Raw genomic sequence first — 17,024 nt, forward strand, 5'->3', positions numbered from 1 at the left:
TGCCCCGGGCCCTGGCCTTCTCCTGCCCTCTCCAACCGCTCTCTGCCACCTCCCATGGCCTGATGCCCGGCGGGGCTGGCATCTGTGGGACTGACACACCCTCGGGGCTTCGTGGCATTTCCCTCCCCGCGGAGACCACCCCTCACCCCTTCCTCTCCTCCCTTCCCGCCGAGAAAGGCCCCGTTCAGAGAGCCACAGGGCAGGCGGCCCCGTCCCTCACCATCCCGCCCCCGCCTCCGAAGCCACCCCGGCCATGCCCCTGCGTCACTGCCGGCCGCGCTGGGCTTACTCTACCTGTTCCAAGGAACCCGAGCCCCAATCCCTGGGTGGGGAAGGGGAGCAGCTTCCATTCCTGAGGTCACGGGGTTGGCATGTCTTCGTTCTGAGTGTCGCCCTGGGGCCGGCCCACGGGCCGGGCGCGGGCTGAGTCACGGCGGCCGCAATCCTAGAGAGCGCTTGGGTGGGAGGGAGACGGGCGCGCTGGCAACCTGACACTTCCTCCCCAGGAACCTTCCTGGGCACGTTGGGCTGGCCCCTAAGTGCTGGGGTGGCTGCGGGCGGCTAGCGAGGCCCGAGGCCGTTGCGTGATTGCCCACGTGCCAGTCCCCGGGCGCTGGGCCTGGGGGGGGGGGTTTTCCCGCGTGGGGTGGGCTCATATGCTCGCCCCCGGGCAGAAGGCCTGTGTGCATGGCTGCCTGGGGTAGGAATACAGTGCTCTGCACACGGTAAGCGCTCAATAAATCCGATCGAATGAATGAATGCGCCCAGTCTCGGGCATCAGGTCCGTTGCGTCCACCCCCACGCGTACGGCCAGGGGGTGGGTGAGGCCGGGAGGGGCCGGAGGGCCAGGCCGAGCCCCGGAGGGGGAAGGGGGCTCCCTGGTGGGAGGAGGGGTCTCCCTCCTGTGGAGGTGTGGGGGGAGGAAGCCGGAGGAGGACAGTCGAGGACGGGGATGGCCGCCAAAGGCACTGACCGTTTGTCTAGCAGAAGCGGGTAGTCTTTATTTGCCCATCGCAGAGGGGACACCGCTACACAGAGTGGGGGGGGGGGGCCCTCAAGGTCAAAGGGGCAGCAGGAAGGGAGTGGGGGGAGCGGCGTGGGGGCAGTGGGCTGCTGATGGGAAGAAAGCATGCGTGTGTGTTAGGGGGAGAAGGCGTCGAGGGGCAGGAATCGTCCCTTTCCCCATCAGAACTTGCTGGCATAGAGGGCGAGGATCCACTTGGGCATTCGGAGGAAACTGGGCACGTAGCGGGCGAGCCAGGCCAGGCCGGGCACCTGGCTGAGCACCGAGGAGACAGACAGGTAGTCGGCGACCGGGCGGCCTGGAGGGAGAAGGCGGAGTGACCCGCCGTCCCCGACGTGGGTCCGGCCGGGCCGACCCCACCGGCCCCGGAGCGGGAAGGGGAGGAGGCGGGTGGGCCCGGAGATGAGGGGGAAGGGGAGGGTGGTCTCCCGCCTGCTCGGCAGACCGTCACTGCCAGGGGGGTGTTGGGAGAGCAGAGGAGGGCTGAGCTGGGGAGGAGTGCCAGGAGAGGGGGCGGCGAGGACGGGAGGGCGATGGACAGCCCGCGCGGGGCCCTCACCGTCCACGTCGCGGAGTCCATAGCGTCGGGCCAGGTCACAGGAAGGCAGCACCCGCCCGCTCAGGCTTCCGATCTGGGGATCTGCGAGGGAAAGTTGGGGCACGAGGCCGGGCGGCGGCCTTCGGGCCGGCCCGGCCCCTCGGCCTCAGCCCGGGGAGGTCGGTCTGCCCCCGCCCACCCGGCCCGGCATCCCCTCTCCTCCCCGCCTCGCCCCGCCGTACCTGTCGCCAGAGCGACCACACATCTGCCACTCATTTCTGGGGTCTCTCCGCTTCCAAAGTTTTCCCTCAACTGTGGTGTCCCACGGCCAGTCGGGAGCCAGGAGACGAGAGGAGTGAACTTCGCGTCGCCCCCCAAACGCCGTCCCCGCCCGCCGCCACCGGGCAGCCTTCCCCCCGGAGACCCTCCGTCCGTCGCCCCTTCCCCACCGGCCCCCCCCCCCAGAGTTAGGGGCGCCCCGGACTTTCCCAGCGGGCCGGCCCGCATCCCCCCCGGCCCGGTCCCTCCCGCACGGCCGTCCTCTGCTGACCCGGCGGTCGAAGGTGGCGGCCGCCTGGTTCATATGGTCCTTCAGCAGCTCCGTCTGCACCAGCCCCGGCCACAGCGACACGTAGGAGACCCCGCTGCTCCGAAGCTCCTGGGCACAGTCCGCTGCCAGGCGGTCGCACTGCGGGGGTGAGGGCCGAGGGGCACACGGCGAGGGGCGCGACGTGAGGGCCGGGGCCCTGCCCTCCCCCGGTTCCCCCTCCCACAGTCCCCCCTCTGCTGCCATCAGTGGAGCACTTTACTGTGTGCAGAGCACTGTACTGAGCGCTTGGGAGACTACAACGGTACTGGTAATCACGGGAAGCGGCGTGGCTTAGCGGAACGAGCCCGGGCTCGGGAGTCAGAGGACGCGGGTTCTCATCCCGGATCCGCCACTCGTCTGGTGTGCGACCTTGGGCTAATCGCTTAACTTCTCTGGGCCTCAGCTACCTCATCTGTAAAATGGGGATTAAGACGGCGAGCCCCAGGACGAACAACCTGATGACCTTCTGTCTACCCCAGCGCTTAGAACAATGACTGGCACATAGTAAGCGCTTAGTAAAAGCCACAATTATTATTACGAATGACACGTTCCCTGCCCACACCAATAGTCACTGTAATTATTGTGGTCTCGCAGCCGCGTAGTAGAGTATACTGCACGTTGTAAGCACTCAATAAATAATATTGACAACGAGCTCACGGTCTAGAGGGGAAGACAAACGTGAATACGATATAGTATCGCAATATATTATAAAGCGTAACACCGTATTTAGCATACATACAAGTGCCGTAAGGCTGAGCGAAGGGTGAATATATGAAGATACGAGTGCAAAGTAAAGGCGATGCAGAAGAGAGAGAAAGGGAAAAGAGGGCTTAATGGGGGGAAGTCTCTTGGAGGAGATGTGACCTAAATAAGGCTTTGAAAGCGGGGGGGAGCGTGGCGGTCTGCCACATATGGAGGGAGAGGGAGTTCCAGACCAGAGGGAAGACGCGGGCAAGAGGTTGGGGGCGAGAGAAGCGAAATCGAGGTGCAGAACGTGTAGGTTGGCATCAGAGCGCGTGTTGGTTAGAGGAGGGGGTGAACTTTAAAGGAGGTCACTGCTTTAAAGCCGACGGTAAGGACTTTCTCTTTGACGCGGAGGTGGATGGACAGCCACTGGGGGTTCTCCGGGAGCGGGGAGACGCGGGCTGGATGGTCATTGAGAAAGAAAGTCATCTGGCCGGCGGAGTGAAGCAAGGCTAGACGGGATCGGGTCCTTGTGGAGGGAGGAGGGTTGGACTGAACGGTTATTGAGGAGAAACGATCCGGGCGGCAGAGCGAAGTAGGGGCCGGAGCGGGGAGAGACAGGAGGCGGGGGTCGGCGAGGGGGCCGACAGAGTAGTCAGAGCAGGGGCCTCCCTCCTCCGAGCCCGAACGGCCCCCCCTCGCCCGGGCCTCACCGCGGCCTTGCCCACGCCGTAGGGCACGTTGAAGAGGTAGCGCAGACCCCCCGGCTGAGGAGATGACGACGATGAGGCCGCGGCCGGCCGGGACCATCAGCCGGGCCCCGTACACGGAGCACAGGTAGTGACCCCTGGGGAGGATGAAGGGGTCAGGCGCCGCCCGGGCGACGTGGGCACTGGCTGCCCCCCATCGGCCCCTTCCCCTCCGCTGGCGTCCACCCAGCCCCCATGGCCTGCCGGGGCCTTCGACCTCCAGGAGACCTTCAGCCGCCTGGCGCGCCGTAAGTGCCGAACCGGCTGTTATTACTACTAATATTCCCGGTGTTCGGGACGAGGCGTGGACCCCCCGAGAGGCCGGCTGGCTGCCGGGGCGGGGAACGCGGTCTCCGAGGAGGGAGGACGGCCGGACCGGGGGGCGGAGCGGGAAAGGGGGTGGGAAGACTCACCGCAGCCCCACGTTGTTGATGTCGTCCCAGATCGAGGCCGGACACTCCCAAAATGGCTTCTTCTGGTTCGAGAGGATGGACTTCGGAGACGGGTCGTGGGGGGAGAGGGGAAGGTGTCAGAGGTGGAGCGTGAAAGTCGGCCGATCGCATTTATTCGGCGCTTCCCGGGTGCGGAGCACTGTGCTAAGCGCTTGGGGGAATACAATATCACAGGCGCGTTCCCGGCCCTCCGGGAGCTTCCGGTGGAGAGGGAAGAAAGGTTTCGATACGAATAGACGACAGGAACGGACAGAAGCGCCGCGGGGCCGGGAGGGAGGATGAATAGAGGGAGTCAGGGCGACGCAGAAGGGAAAGGAGGGCCGACCGGAGGGACGGGGTCAGGGGTGGGCCCGGGGGCCGAGCGCGGAGGCCGAGGGACGGAGTCGGACAGGTCCGAGCTGGGCGCCGGCGGTACCTGGACCCCGGCGTAGGCGTTGTTGACCAGCAGGTCCAGCCGGCCTTGATGTTCGCGCTCCACTTGCTCAAACAGGCTGCGCACCTGGTCCTCCTGACTGGAGTCGCACACCACCGGCACGCAGCGGCCTCCGCGGGCCTGGGCCTGGCGGGGTCAGGGAACGGGGACAAGGACCGGTTCAGAGCCGCGGGAGGGACCCTCCCTCTGCCCCGGGGCTGGCGCTCGGGGGACTGGGTCGGGGCGGGGGGATGGAGTGGGGTCACCAAGGCGCTGGTCCATCATCCAGACTTGTGAAGAGGTTAACAATGATGGAAAGGGTGGGAGATTGGGTGACCCTAATTTCTGAATTTCTTGGGCGGGGGTGGGTTTCACGTTTAACCCAGAAGCAGTGTGGCCTAGTGGATAGAGGAAGGCCTGGGACTCAGAAGGACCTGGGTTCTGGGTTCCGCCACTCGTCCGCTCTGTGACCCCGGGCAAGCCACTTCACTTCTCTGTGCCTCGGGAAAATGGGGATTAAGGCTACGAGCCCCACGCGGGACCCGGCCTGCGTCTGACCTGACTGGCTTAGACCCTGCCAGCATTTCTGGACGATGGGGGTTGCGACCGAGAGCCCCAGGGCCTCCGTCCGCCCTCACTATCTCCCGCAGCGCCTAGCGCAGTGTCTGGCACATATGAGAAGCAGCGTGGCTGAGTGGAAAGAGCACGGGCTTTGGAGTCAGAGATCATGGGTTCGACTCCCGGCTCTGCCCCTTGTCAGCTGGGTGACTGTGGGCAAGTCACTTCACTTCTCTGTGCCTCAGTTACCTCATCTGTAAAATGGGGATTGAGACTGGGAGCCCCACGTGGGACAACCTGATTCCCCTGTGTCCACCCCAGCGCTTAGAACAGTGCTCTGCACATAGTAAGCGCTTAACAAATACCAACATTATTATTAGGCGCTCAACAAATACCATAAAGACAACCTGCAGGTCCAAGGCGCCCCCTAGAGGCCCCTCGCGGAAACTGCAGGGCCCAAAGGGCTGATGGGAATGATGATGATGGCACTTAATAATAATAATAATAATAATAATAATGACATTTGTTAAGCGCTTACTATGTGCCAAGCGCTGTTCTAAGCTCTGGGGGGGGGATACAAGGTGATCAGGTTGTCCCACGTGGGGCTCACAGTCTTCATCCCCATTTGACAGAGGAGGTATCTGTTGAGCGCTTACTATGTGCAGAGCACTGTTCTAAGCGCTGGGATAGATACAAAGTTATGGGGTTGTCCCACGTGGGGCTCACCTTCTTAACCCCCATTTTACATAGGAGGTCACCGAGGGCCAGAGAAGTGAATAATAATAATAACGTTGGTATTTGTTAAGCGCTCACTACGTGCCAAGCACCGTTCTAAGCGCTGGGGGAGATACAAGGTCATCAGGTCCCACGTAGGGCTCACGGTCTTCATCCCCATTTTACAAATGAGGTCACTGAGGCCCACAGAAGTGAAGTGACTGGCCCCAAATCCCACAGCTGACAAGTGGCGGAGCCGGGATTAGAACCCACGACCTCTGACGTCCAAGCCCGGGCTCTTCCCCTTAAGCGCTTACTCTGTGCCAGGCACTGTAGTAAGCGCTTGGGAGGGGATACAAGCAAATGGGGTTGGACACAGTCCCCCGTCCCCCACGTGGGGCTCACGGTCTCCATCCCCATTTGACAGACGAGGGAACTGAGGCCCAGAGAGGCGAGGGTCACCCGGCTGACAAGCGGCGGAGCCGGGATGAGAACCCAGGTCCTTCTCTCAGGCCCGCGGTCTAGCCACTAGGCCGCACTGCTTCTCCATGGCGGGGGCCCGGGGGAGGGCGATGGTGGGCGAAGGTGGGCGATGACGGGCGAAGGCGGGCGACGGTGGCTGAGGGTGGCGGGCCGGAGGCGGCGTGACCTCCTTGGCGGCGTCGCGCAGGGTGTCGCGGTTTCTGCCGGTGATGTAGACGGTGGCCCCGGCCTGGCACAGCTGCAGGGCGATGCCGCGGCCTATGCCCCGGGAGGCGCCCGTCACCACGCAGACGTGGCCCTGCAGGGAGCCCGGCATGGCAGAGCGGCGGGGGCGGGCTGCGGGAGGTCCACACGGGGGGGGGGGGTCACCGGGGCCAGCGGACCGGGACCGGACCCCCTTCACCCCCTCATCCCCCTCAATCCCACACTCAGTCCTCCCTCCTTCTGCTCTTCCCCTCCCTACGCCACTTGTGCCTCGAGGAGCAGCGCGGCTCAGTGCCAAGAGCCCGGGCTTGGGAGTCAAAGGTCATGGGTTCGAATCCCATCTCTGCCACTTGGCAGCTGGGTGACTTTGGGCGAGTCACTGCCTCCGTGACCTCATCTGTAAAATGGGGATGAAGACCGGGAGCCCCACGTGGGACGACCTGATTCCCCTGTGTCTCCCCCAGCGCTTACAACAGTGCTCGGCCCATAATAAGCACTTAACAAATACCAACATCATTACTATTATTATTGTCAGCTGGGTGACTGTGGGCAGGTCACTTCACTTCTCAGTTCCCTCATCTGGAAAATGGGGATGAAGACTATGAGCCTCACGTGGGCCAACCTGATGACCTTTTATCTCCCCCAGCGCTTAGAACAGTGCTCTGCACAGAGTAAGCGCTTAACAACTACCAACATCCTTATTTGTAGATATTCTTTCTCTATTTTATTAATGAGGGGTGTCTATGATTCTCTTTATTAGGATGGTATTGACGCCTGTCTCCATGCTTTTCTCTCTCCTCCCGTGAGCCCATCGTGGGGCAGGGCTAATCTCTCTCTGTGGACGAATTAGACCTTCCAAGCGTTCAGGACAGTGCTCTGCACCCCGTAGGCGCTCCATAAATAGGAGTGAATGAATGAATCCCCCTCATCCTCAGGGGGCAGAGGGCAAGAGGGAGGAGACAATGGCGAGGCGCTGAGGCCTCTGGGGGCCCGCCGGAAGTTGACGTCATCCCTGCCCCCCGCGCGCGCTCGCTCGCTCGCTCGCGCGCTCTCTCTCTCCCCCCCCCCCCCCCCGCCTCACCTGCGCAAACTCGGAGGGTGGGCTCGCGCCGGGGAGCCTGCAACCACCAGCCGCCCGTCGCCTCTGCCAATGACAGCTCGGAGGGCGGGGCCCGAGCGCGGGGGCCGACGGGATACAGCGGGGCGGAAGCCGTGGGCTCCGAGCGCGGGGGCCGACGGGATACAGCGGGGCGGGAGTGAGGGAATGCTACGTCGCAGGCGCTTAGTAGAGCGCTCTGCACACAGTAATTGCTCGATAAACACGACTGAATGAATGACTAGAGCGCGGGGGTCGACGGGATACAGCGGGGCAGGAGCGAAGGAACTGTAGATGCCAACCGTTTAGTAGAGCGCTCTGCGCCCAATAATTGCTCCATAAACGCGATTGAATGAATGAATGACTGGGCGCGGGGGCCGACGGGATAGAGCGGGGCAGGAGCGAAGGAACTTTATATTCCAAGCGCTTAGTAGAGCGCTCTGCGCCCAATAATTACTCCATAAACACGAATGAATGAATGTCTGGGCGCGGGGTCCGACGGGATTCAGCGGGGCAGGAGCGAGGGAATTGTAGATGCCAAGCGTTTAGTAGAGCGAATGAATGAATGAATGAATGACTGGGGCGCGGGGGCCGACGGGATCCAGCGGGGCGGAAGTGGCGGGAGGGGGACGGAGCGCGGGGGCCGACGGGATACAGCGGGGCGGAAGTGGCGGGAGGGGGGCGGAGCGCGGGGGCCGACGGGATACAGCGGGGCAGGAGCGAGGGAATTGTAGATGCCAAGCGTTTAGTAGAGCGAAGGAAGGAAGGAAGGAAGGGATGAAGGGATGACCGGGGCGCGGGGGCCGACGGGATCCAGCGGGGCGGAAGTGGCGGGAGGGGGGCGGAGCGCGGGGGCCGACGGGATCCAGCGGGGCAGGGAGGGGCGGCCATCGAGGAGCGGCGAGCGGTCCGGTCCTTTCGGGGGGAGAAGCGTCGGCCCGTCATGGGTCTGGGCCCGCGCCCGCGTCCCCAGCGGCAAGGCGGCGAGGGGCCGGCGCGCCCCCGCCACGCGCGCGACCCCGACGAGCGTCCCCGCGGCGCGCCCCCGCGCCTGGAGCCCGAGGCCCTGGCCTATTTCCGCAGGGCGCAGGCGGCGCTGAAGGAGACGCCCCCGGACGGGCAGGAGCGGGGTACGCTCGCCCACCCTCACTCCTCCTCCTCCTCCTCCCCACGGCCTCTCTTAGGCGCTTACTCGGTGCCGAGCACTGCTCTAAGCGCTGGGGGAGACCCAGGGGTCATCAGGTGGCCCCACGTGGGGCTCCCAGCCTGCCGCCCCATTTGACAGATGAGGTCACTGAGGCCCGGAGGAGGGAGGCGACTCGCCCAAAGCCCCACAGCTGACAAGGGGCGGCGCCGGGATTCGAACCCAGCTCCAAGCCCTTGCCACCGAGCCACGCGCAGAGAGGATAGGCTGTGACGAGGGGGGAGGGTATTGGCTGAGCGCTTCCCACGTGTCGGGCAGCGTCGTAAGCGCCGGGGTGGAGAGGCGATCGTCAGGTTGTCCCACGTGGGGCTCACGGTCGTAAGCCCCCCTGGGAAACTGAGGCACCGTGCAGTGACTCGTCCAAGGTAGCAGACGCGGGGCAGAGGGGGATTAGAACTCAGGTCCTTCCGACTCTTTGGGCCGGGCTCTAGCCACTAGGCCGTAATAAGGTATCTGTTAAGCGCTTACTAGGTGCCGAGCACTGTTCTAAGCGCTGGGGGAGATACGGGGTCACCAGGTGGTCCCACGGGAGGCTCCCGGGCTTCATCCCCATTTGACAGACGAGGGAACCGAGGCCCCGAGAAGGGAAGCGACTCGCCCGCAGTCACCCAGCTGACAAGGGGCGGAGCGGGGATTCGAACTCGTGACCCCTGACTCCCAAGCCCGGGGCCCTTTCCACGCTGCTTCCGCGAAGGAGGAAGGGTTAGAAGGCTCGGGGTGGGATGGGGCTAGAGGGGGGCTCGTTCCCCTCGGCGGATGGCCTAGGTCTAACAGGATTTCACTACGGCATCGGTAAAGCGCCGACCGGGGCTCAAACGCGGTTCTAAGCGGCGGGGCGGGTGCAGATGAATCGGGTCCGACCCCGTCCCCGTCCCACCCGGGGCTCACGGTCTACGTAGGAGGGAGAACGGGGATCGAGTCCCCATTTTACAGTCGGGGAAACGGAGGCCCGGAGAAGCGCCTCGCCTAAAGCCACCCGTCGGGCGCGCGGCGGAGCCGGGATCAGGACCCGGGTCCGGGCCCCGCCGGGACCTCCCCCATCTCCCCTCTCCTCCCTTTCGGTCAGGGCTGCTGGTGCGGAACGTGCTGGAAGAGGCCGGGACGCAGGCCCTGGCCCTGGCCACGGATGGGGCCGGCAGCGCGGTGCTGCAGGACCTGCTGGCCGTCAGCCCCGCCGCCCCGCTCTGCCGTCTGCTGACCGCCCTGCGCCCTCACCTGCGCCTGGTGGCCTGTCACCGCAGCGGGGCCCACGTGCTGCAGAGCGCTCTGCTGCAGCTGCCCCGCCTGCTGGGGGCGCCCCGCCCGGAGGAGGAGGAGGAGGAGGAGGAGGAACACCGGAGCCACGAGCGCTTGGAAGAGCTGGTGCTGGCGCTGGGGGCCGACGTGCGGGACGCCTTCCCCCTGTTCAGCGGGGACACTCACGGCAGCTTCGTGGTGAGGACCCTGCTGCAGGTGCTCGGGGGGACCGTCCTGGAGTCCGAGGGGGCCCGGCCGCGCGGCCCCCAGCCCCGAGGTGAGTTTCGGGGGGCGGCTCGCGTCAGCGGATCCGGTCATCGATACGGAGACGTCATTTGCCACGTCCGCGATCCGAGGACGCGCGCGCGAAGCCCTCCCCGACCGCCCTCGGCGAGGCCCCGCCGCCTCCCCGAGGGAGAGAGCCCCGTAGCCCCTTGCCGCTCGGCAGAGCGTGGAGCTCGGAGTCGCGGCTTGGGGAGGGGGTGCAGGGCGGCGGGAAGACCCAGGCGTCCCCCTCCTCCCCCCGGGGCCGCGGCCCGGGGGAGCTCCCGGCGTAACCGGAGGGTGTCCCCGTCTGTGCCTCGGGAGGACGCCGCGCCCCGGCGCGGGACTCGCCGCCCGCCGACTTTGCCGCGCCCGACGCCTTCCTGAGTCTCCTGCGGGAGATGAGCGCCGGCTTCCTGGAGGACATCGCCGGTGAGCGGGAAGAGGGGAGGCGTCCTCCGCCGGGTGGGAGGGGGCGGGGGGTCCTTTCCCCGCCCCCTCCGCCGGGCTCCCACCCGAAGCCCCCTCCCCCCGTTTTCTGCCCCCCGGGGCCGGCCGGGGTCTCACGGTTCGGGGCTCCCCCTCCCCCCGCCGCCCTCAGTGTTCGTCACCCACAAGGTGTCCAGCCTCTGCCTGCAGATGGCTCTGCGGGTGCTGAGCCTCAAGCTGCCCCAGGACTGCGCCCGGCTCTGCGACGCCGTCGTGGACTACCTGAGCGCCCGGGACCCCTCCGCCGAGGGCAGGTGGGGGCCGGCGCGGGGCGGGGGGGCGGGGGGCCGGGGGCCAGGCCGGCCGCCCCCTCTCCGTGACCCCCGCCCCGCCGCCGGGCTCTGTCGCCCCAGCCCCCTGCTGCTGTTCCTGAAGGACCAGACGAGCTCCCGGCTCCTGGAGCGGGTGCTGCTGGTGTCGGAGCCGCCGCGGCTCCAGCGCCTCTTCGAGGAGCACTTCCGGGGGCAGCTGCGGGCCCTGGCCGCCCACCCCATCGCCAACTTCCCCCTGCAACGCCTCCTGGATGCCATCACCACCCCCCAGCTGGTGAGAAGCCCGGCGGGGAGGGACGGGGCGGGGGCGGGGGCGAGCCCTCCTCGACGGGCGACCCCCGAGGCCGGCGCGGCTAGGGTGGGGAGCCGGGGCGGGGGCCGCGCCGACGGGACGGGCCCCGCCGCCCGGCCGCCCTCCTCTCCCCCAGCTGTCGCAGGTGTTCGAAGAGCTGAGCCCGGCGCTGGAGGCCGTCCTGGCCCGGGGCCACGTGGGAGTGGTCACCGCCCTCCTGGGGGCCTGCCGCCGCCTCGGCACGCACCAGCCCCGGGCCCTGCAGCTGCTGCTGGAGGTCAGGCAAGGAGCCGGGGCCGGGCGGGGGGCGGCACCTTGGGGCCCCGGGGCGTCTCTCCCAGCCCCCCTGCCCGTGCCCCTCCCCAGGCGTTCCACTGCGCCAAGCCGCCGTCGCGCCGGCAGGCCTGCCTGCCCCTCTTCGCCTCCCTGCTGTCGTACGAGGTCTACTACGAGCTGGGGGAAGAGGAGACGCCGTCGGAGCACCAGGTGAGGGGGGGCGGCGGCGGGCCGCGGGGGCCGGGGGGGCCCCCCCGGCGGGGCCCTCACGCTCCCCGGCCCCCTCAGGCGGAGGCGGCCTCGGCCCGGCCCCTGGCGGAGGTGACGGTCCCCGGGTCCCTGCTGGTCCAGCACCTGCTGCACTTCTCGTCCCCGGGGCCCGTGGCGGCCAGCCTGGCCGCCCTGACGGGGCCCCAGCTCCTGGCCCTGGCCCGCAGCCCCGCCGGCTCCCACGTCCTGGACGCCCTGCTCGCCAGCCCCACCGTGACGGACAAGCAGCGACGGCGGGCGCTGCGCCCGCTCAAGGTCGGTCCCGACTCCTCCCGTCCCTTCCTCCCCGCGGGGCGAGCCGGTCCGGCCCCCGCCCGCGCCGACCGGCCCCCGCGCCTCCCGCCCCGCGCAGGGTCACTACGTGGCTTTGGCCTGCAGCCGCCACGGGAGCCGCGTCCTGGACGCCATCTGGAGCGGGGCCGCCCTGCGGGCCCGGCAGGAGATCGCCGCCGAGCTGGGTGAGGACCGGGCGGGGAACCCCCCGTCCCCCCCCCGCCCCCCCACCGTCCCGGAAGCGCACCCTGAGAGAGCGGGGACGGGCGGGCGGGCGGCGGTCTCGTCCCGGGCGGCGGGGACCGAGCGCCGGCTCTCCGCAGGTGAGCGGGAACGGGAGCTGTTGAGCGACGCCTTCGGCCACCACGTCGCCCGCAACGTGGCCCTGGGCCACTTCCTGAAGCGGCGGCAGGACTGGGAGAAGCAGCAGGGCGCGGCCGCCAAGCGGAGACGGGCGCTGAGCGCCGTGCTGGGAGACTGAGCCCGCGGGGAGGGGCCGGGGCGGGAAACCGCAGATCTCATCAATAAATATTTTTCTATTTTATTGGCGACGAACTCGCGGCCGGCCAGGGGCCGCGGCGGGGAGAGGGGGATGCCCCAGGGAGGGGAGAAGGGCCGGGGGGGGGGGGGCGGCGCCGGAGGCTCCGGACGGCGGCCGAGGGTCCGGAAGCGGGGCCCGGGGAGCGGAGGCCGAGCCCCCCGGGTCAGTAGGCGTGGAGCCGGCCTTGCCCCTGCCACTGGTCCGCCCCCTCGATGACGTGGCGCAGGGTGGAGGAGATGCCCAGCAGCATCTGGCCCAGGCCCTGCATCAGCCTGGACGCCCAACGCAGCAGCTCTCTGCGGGGGGAGAGGGAGGGCCGGAGGCTGGGGTCGGGGGGGGGGGGGGGAGGCCGGGGGAGGGCCCGGGCCCGCGCCGGGCGGGGGGGGGGGGGACGGGACTCTGACCTGAGCACCTTCTTGGGGCCGAGGCCCTGGAAGTCGCAGCTCATGGAGTAGAGGCCGTAGAAGGTGGCCTTGACGTTGAGGCTGCCGAAGAGGTCGCGGGGGCTCTGCTTGTAGACGTCGAAGGTGATGCGGGCGATGTCCTTGCTGTGGCGCGGCTTCTCCCGGCCCAGCCCGTACGCCAGCACGCTCCCCTGCAAGACCCCCCCCCCGCCCCCGTCAGGGCCGGCCCGGGCCCGGGGGGCTTCGCCGGGTTGAGGTTGAGGCTCGGGAGGGGGGAGGTTCTCACCCTGACGGGGCTCCACCTCTGCCCGGGCCCCAGCACCATGAAGCTGCTGTCGTCTTCCAGCAGCTGGAAGAAATCCTCGCCGTCCACGGCGGTGCCGTCCTCCTCCAGCACCAGCGTCGCCGCCGCCGGGGCCCCGCTCAACCCCAGCGCCCCCGTGGCCTGCGGGACGGGGCCCCCCGTGAGTCCCGGCCGGCTGCCCCCCTCCCATCGCGGCCCCCGGCCCCCCCCTTTTCTTCTTCTACGGTACGCGTTGAGTGCCCACCGTGTGCCAGGCGCTGCGCTCGGCCCTGGGGTGGATACCGGATCGGCGGGTCGGACGCGGTCCCCGTCCCACGCGGGACTCCCGGGCTTAATCCCCCTTTTACGGAGGAGGGAGACCGAGGCCCGGGGAAGCGACTTGCCCGCCGTCGCCCGGCTGACGGGCGGCGCGGCCGGGATTGGAACCCAGCTCCTCCTGACTCCCAGGCGTGTGCCCCATCCACCGGGCCACACTGCTTCTCCTGCCCCTGCGGCCTCGCGTGACGGCCCCAGGGGTGCCCACGGCCTCTGCCGCCTCCTCGGTCGGTCGGTCGTATCTACCGAGCGATTTCCGTGGGCAGAACACTGGACCAGACGCTGGGGGGATAAGCGGCGTGGCTCGGTGGAAAGAGCCCGGGCTGGGGAGTCGGAGGTCATGGGTTCAAATCCCGGCTCCGCCGCCTGTCAGCTGTGTGGCTTTGGGCGAGTCGCTTCGCTTCTCTGGGCCTCGGTTCCCTCATCTGTCCAATGGGGAGGAAGACTGGGAGCCTCCCGTGGGACCACCCGATGACCCTGGATCTCCCCCAGCGCTTACAACGGTGCTCTGCACGTAGTAGGCGCTTAACAAATACCAACATCATTATTATTATTACCTTGTATCTACCCCAGTGCGCAGAACAGTGCTTGGCACATAGTAAGCACTAACAGACACCATGATTATTAGAGAAGCAGCGTGGCTCAGTGGAACGAGCCCGGGCTCGGGAGTCGGAGGTCATGGGTTCGAATCCCGGCTCGGCCACTTGTCAGCGGTGAGACTGGGGGCGAGTCGCTTCGCTTCTCTGGGCCTCAGTTCCCTCATCTGTAAAATGGGTATTAAAGACTACGAGCCCCACATGGGACAACCTGATCACTTTGGATCCTCTCCAGTGCTTAGTACCGTGCTCTGCACATAGTAAGCGCTCAATAAATACTATTAAATGGATGAACAAATGCCATCGTTATTATTATTATTATTATTATTACAGTGTAATAGAGTTGGTAGACAGCAACAACAAGCTAGAGGGGGATAATAGGGAGGAGGAGGAGGAGGAGAATAACCGTCTGGAATGGGCTCCGGGCCCTGTGGCTCAGCGGAAAGAGCCCGGGCTTGGGAGTCAGAGGACGTGGGTTCCAATCCCGCATCTGCCACTTGTCTGCTCTGGGACCTTGGGTAAGTCCCTTCACTTCTCTGAGCCTCAGTTCCCTCATCTGTAAAATGGGGATGAAGACTGTGAGTCCCACGAGGGACCACCTGATCACCTTGTATCTCCCCCAGCGCTTACAATGGTGCTTGGCGCATAGTGAGCACTTAACAAATACCAACATATTATTAGGATGATTCTCTGAGCCTCCACCCCCATTTTACAGATGAGGTAACTGAGGCTCAGAGAACGTCACCTCATCTGTAAAATGGGGATGAAGACTGTGAGTCCCACATGGGACAACTTGATGACCTTGTATCTACCCCAGCGTTTAGAACAGTGCTTGGCACAGAGTGCGTGCTGAACAAACGTCATTATTATTACTCTCTGAGCCTCAGTGACCCCATCTGTAAAAGGGGGGTGAAGACTGTGAGTCCCACGTGGGACCACCTGATCACCTCGTATCCTCCCCGGTGCTTAGAACAGTGCTTGGCACACAGTAAGCGCTTAACGGATACCATGATTATTAGAGAAGCAGCGTGGCTCAGCGGAAAGAGGCCGGGCTGGGGAGTCAGAGGTCATGGGTTCGCGTCCCGGCTCTGCCACTCGTCAGCCGGGTGACCGTGGGCAAGTCACTTCAGCTCTCTGGGCCTCGGTTCCCTCATCTGTCAAATGGGGATGAAGACCGGGAGCCTCACGCGGGACAACCCGACGACCCTGTATCCACCCCAGCGTGGAGAACAGTGTTCCACACATAGTGAGGGAATAACAAACATTATTAAACGATCATTCTGCGCCTCAGTTCCCTCATCTGTAGAACGGGGATTACGCGGGACAACCCGACGACCCTGTCTCTACCCCAGCGCTTAGAAGAGCGCTCGGCGCACAGTAAGCGCCTGACAGATGCCAACGTTATCGTCAGGTCATTATTCTTTCACCGGGGCGGGTCCGAGGGCCTGGCTCAGCACCAAGCTGGCACTCGGCCCTGCCCCGGCCCCCTCCTCACCTTGTCGAGCAGCTCCTGGCGCGTGGCGGCCGTGAGCCCCTTGCGGGTGGCGCGCTTGTGGTCACAGATCCGGAAAGGCCGCCGGGGCGGGGGCGCCGGGGACCAGACCCTCCGGCCCAGCTGGGAGCTCACGTTGGACACCGACCTGGCCGGGGGGGCGGGGAGGGTCGAGGGTGGCAGACATCTCGGGGACCGTGCCCGGGTGAGGAAGGGGTGCGGGGAGGGGGACGGAGGGGGACCACCCCCCGGGCCAGACCGGGCTGGAGGAGAAAGGGGTCGGGGGTCTCACCTGAGCAAGGAGCCGGGCGACAGGGCGGAGACGTAGTCCCTGGCGGAGTCCATGGTGGAAGGGGCGGCGGGAGGCCCGGGCCGGGGCGGGGGGGTCTCCTGCTCGGGGGGGGGCGGGGGGGCCTCGGATGCGGGGTCCGGGCCTGCGGGCTTCGCTGGGCCGAGGCCTGCCTGGACTGCCGGCGCTCCGGGGCGGGGGGAGGTGGGGGTGAGTCAGGGCCGGACTCTGGCCGTCGGCCCCGGCCCCGCGGGGCAGTCCCGGGGCCGAAGTCCACCGGGGCCCGGCCGGGAGAGGCCTCCCTCTTCTGGGGGCAAAGGGTCCCGGGTAGGGGTCAGAACCTACGCACGGATCTGCTCTTTCTTTATTTACTTATTTAGTTCCATTCAAGTCTCTCTCCCCCTCTGGACTGGGAGCTCCTGGTGGGCAGGGATTAATAATGGTGGTATCTGTTAAGCGCTTACTCTGTGCAGAGCACCGTTCTGAGCGCTGGGGGAGAGACGGGGTCATCGGGTGGTCCCGCCTGAGGCTCCCGGTCTTCATCCCCATTTGACAGATGAGGGAACTGAGGCGCGGAGAAGTGAAGTGACTCGCCCACAGTCACCCAGCTGACAAATGGCAGAGCCGGGATTCGAACCCGTGACCTCTGCCTCCTCAGCCCGGGCTCTTGCCGCTGAGCCACGCTGCTTCTCAATTCAAGGGAATGTGTCCGTCTGTTGTTCTATCATCCTCTCTCAAGCGCTTAGTCCAGTGCTCTGCACACAGTAAGCGCTCTGTAAAGATGAATGAATGGATGAATGGATGGATGGATGGATGGATGGATGAATGGATGAATGAATGAATGAATGAATGAATGAATGAAGAGAGGCAGGGGCTCCAATCCAGGCTCTGCCATTCGTCTGCTGTGTGACCCTGGGCAAGTCACTTCTCTGGGCCTCCGTTCCCTCATCTGTAAAATGGGGATTGAGACCGTGAGCCCTAATAATAATCATGGCATTTGTTAA

The 17,024-nt window shown here is 66.0% G+C and overlaps 3 protein-coding genes across 3 annotated transcripts; 1 reads left to right on the forward strand and 2 right to left on the reverse strand.

Annotated features, from left to right (window-relative positions):
• Nucleotides 1-975: 975 nt before the first annotated feature.
• DHRS1 (dehydrogenase/reductase 1) lies at nt 976-7,564 on the reverse strand. Its single transcript, XM_029078383.2, is given in 10 exon segments — nt 976-1,322; nt 1,584-1,664; nt 1,805-1,874; nt 2,113-2,250; nt 3,549-3,602; nt 3,604-3,682; nt 3,998-4,077; nt 4,452-4,595; nt 6,370-6,538; nt 7,489-7,564. Coding segments are annotated over 9 exon segments (933 nt in total). The 5' UTR covers nt 6,520-6,538; nt 7,489-7,564; the 3' UTR covers nt 976-1,185.
• An 802-nt stretch (nt 7,565-8,366) lies between these two features.
• NOP9 (NOP9 nucleolar protein) lies at nt 8,367-12,623 on the forward strand. Its single transcript, XM_029078268.2, has 10 exons — nt 8,367-8,633; nt 9,774-10,220; nt 10,532-10,639; nt 10,809-10,950; nt 11,050-11,242; nt 11,397-11,537; nt 11,627-11,746; nt 11,825-12,061; nt 12,159-12,264; nt 12,403-12,623. The coding sequence occupies exons 1-10, from the start codon at nt 8,447-8,449 to the stop codon at nt 12,558-12,560; spliced, it is 1,839 nt and encodes a 612-aa protein (XP_028934101.1). The 5' UTR covers nt 8,367-8,446; the 3' UTR covers nt 12,561-12,623.
• Nucleotides 12,605-16,222, reverse strand: CIDEB (cell death inducing DFFA like effector b). The gene is made up of 5 exons (XM_029078270.2): nt 16,024-16,222; nt 15,735-15,879; nt 13,311-13,469; nt 13,025-13,215; nt 12,605-12,916 (listed from the first exon to the last, which is right to left on the reverse strand). Exons 1-5 carry the CDS (start codon nt 16,074-16,076, stop codon nt 12,784-12,786), a joined length of 681 nt encoding a protein of 226 aa, XP_028934103.1. The 5' UTR covers nt 16,077-16,222; the 3' UTR covers nt 12,605-12,783.
• Between the last annotated feature and the right edge of the window lie 802 nt (nt 16,223-17,024).

This window comes from Ornithorhynchus anatinus, chromosome 13 (assembly GCF_004115215.2).
Source record: "Ornithorhynchus anatinus isolate Pmale09 chromosome 13, mOrnAna1.pri.v4, whole genome shotgun sequence".
NCBI lineage: Eukaryota > Metazoa > Chordata > Mammalia > Monotremata > Ornithorhynchidae > Ornithorhynchus > Ornithorhynchus anatinus.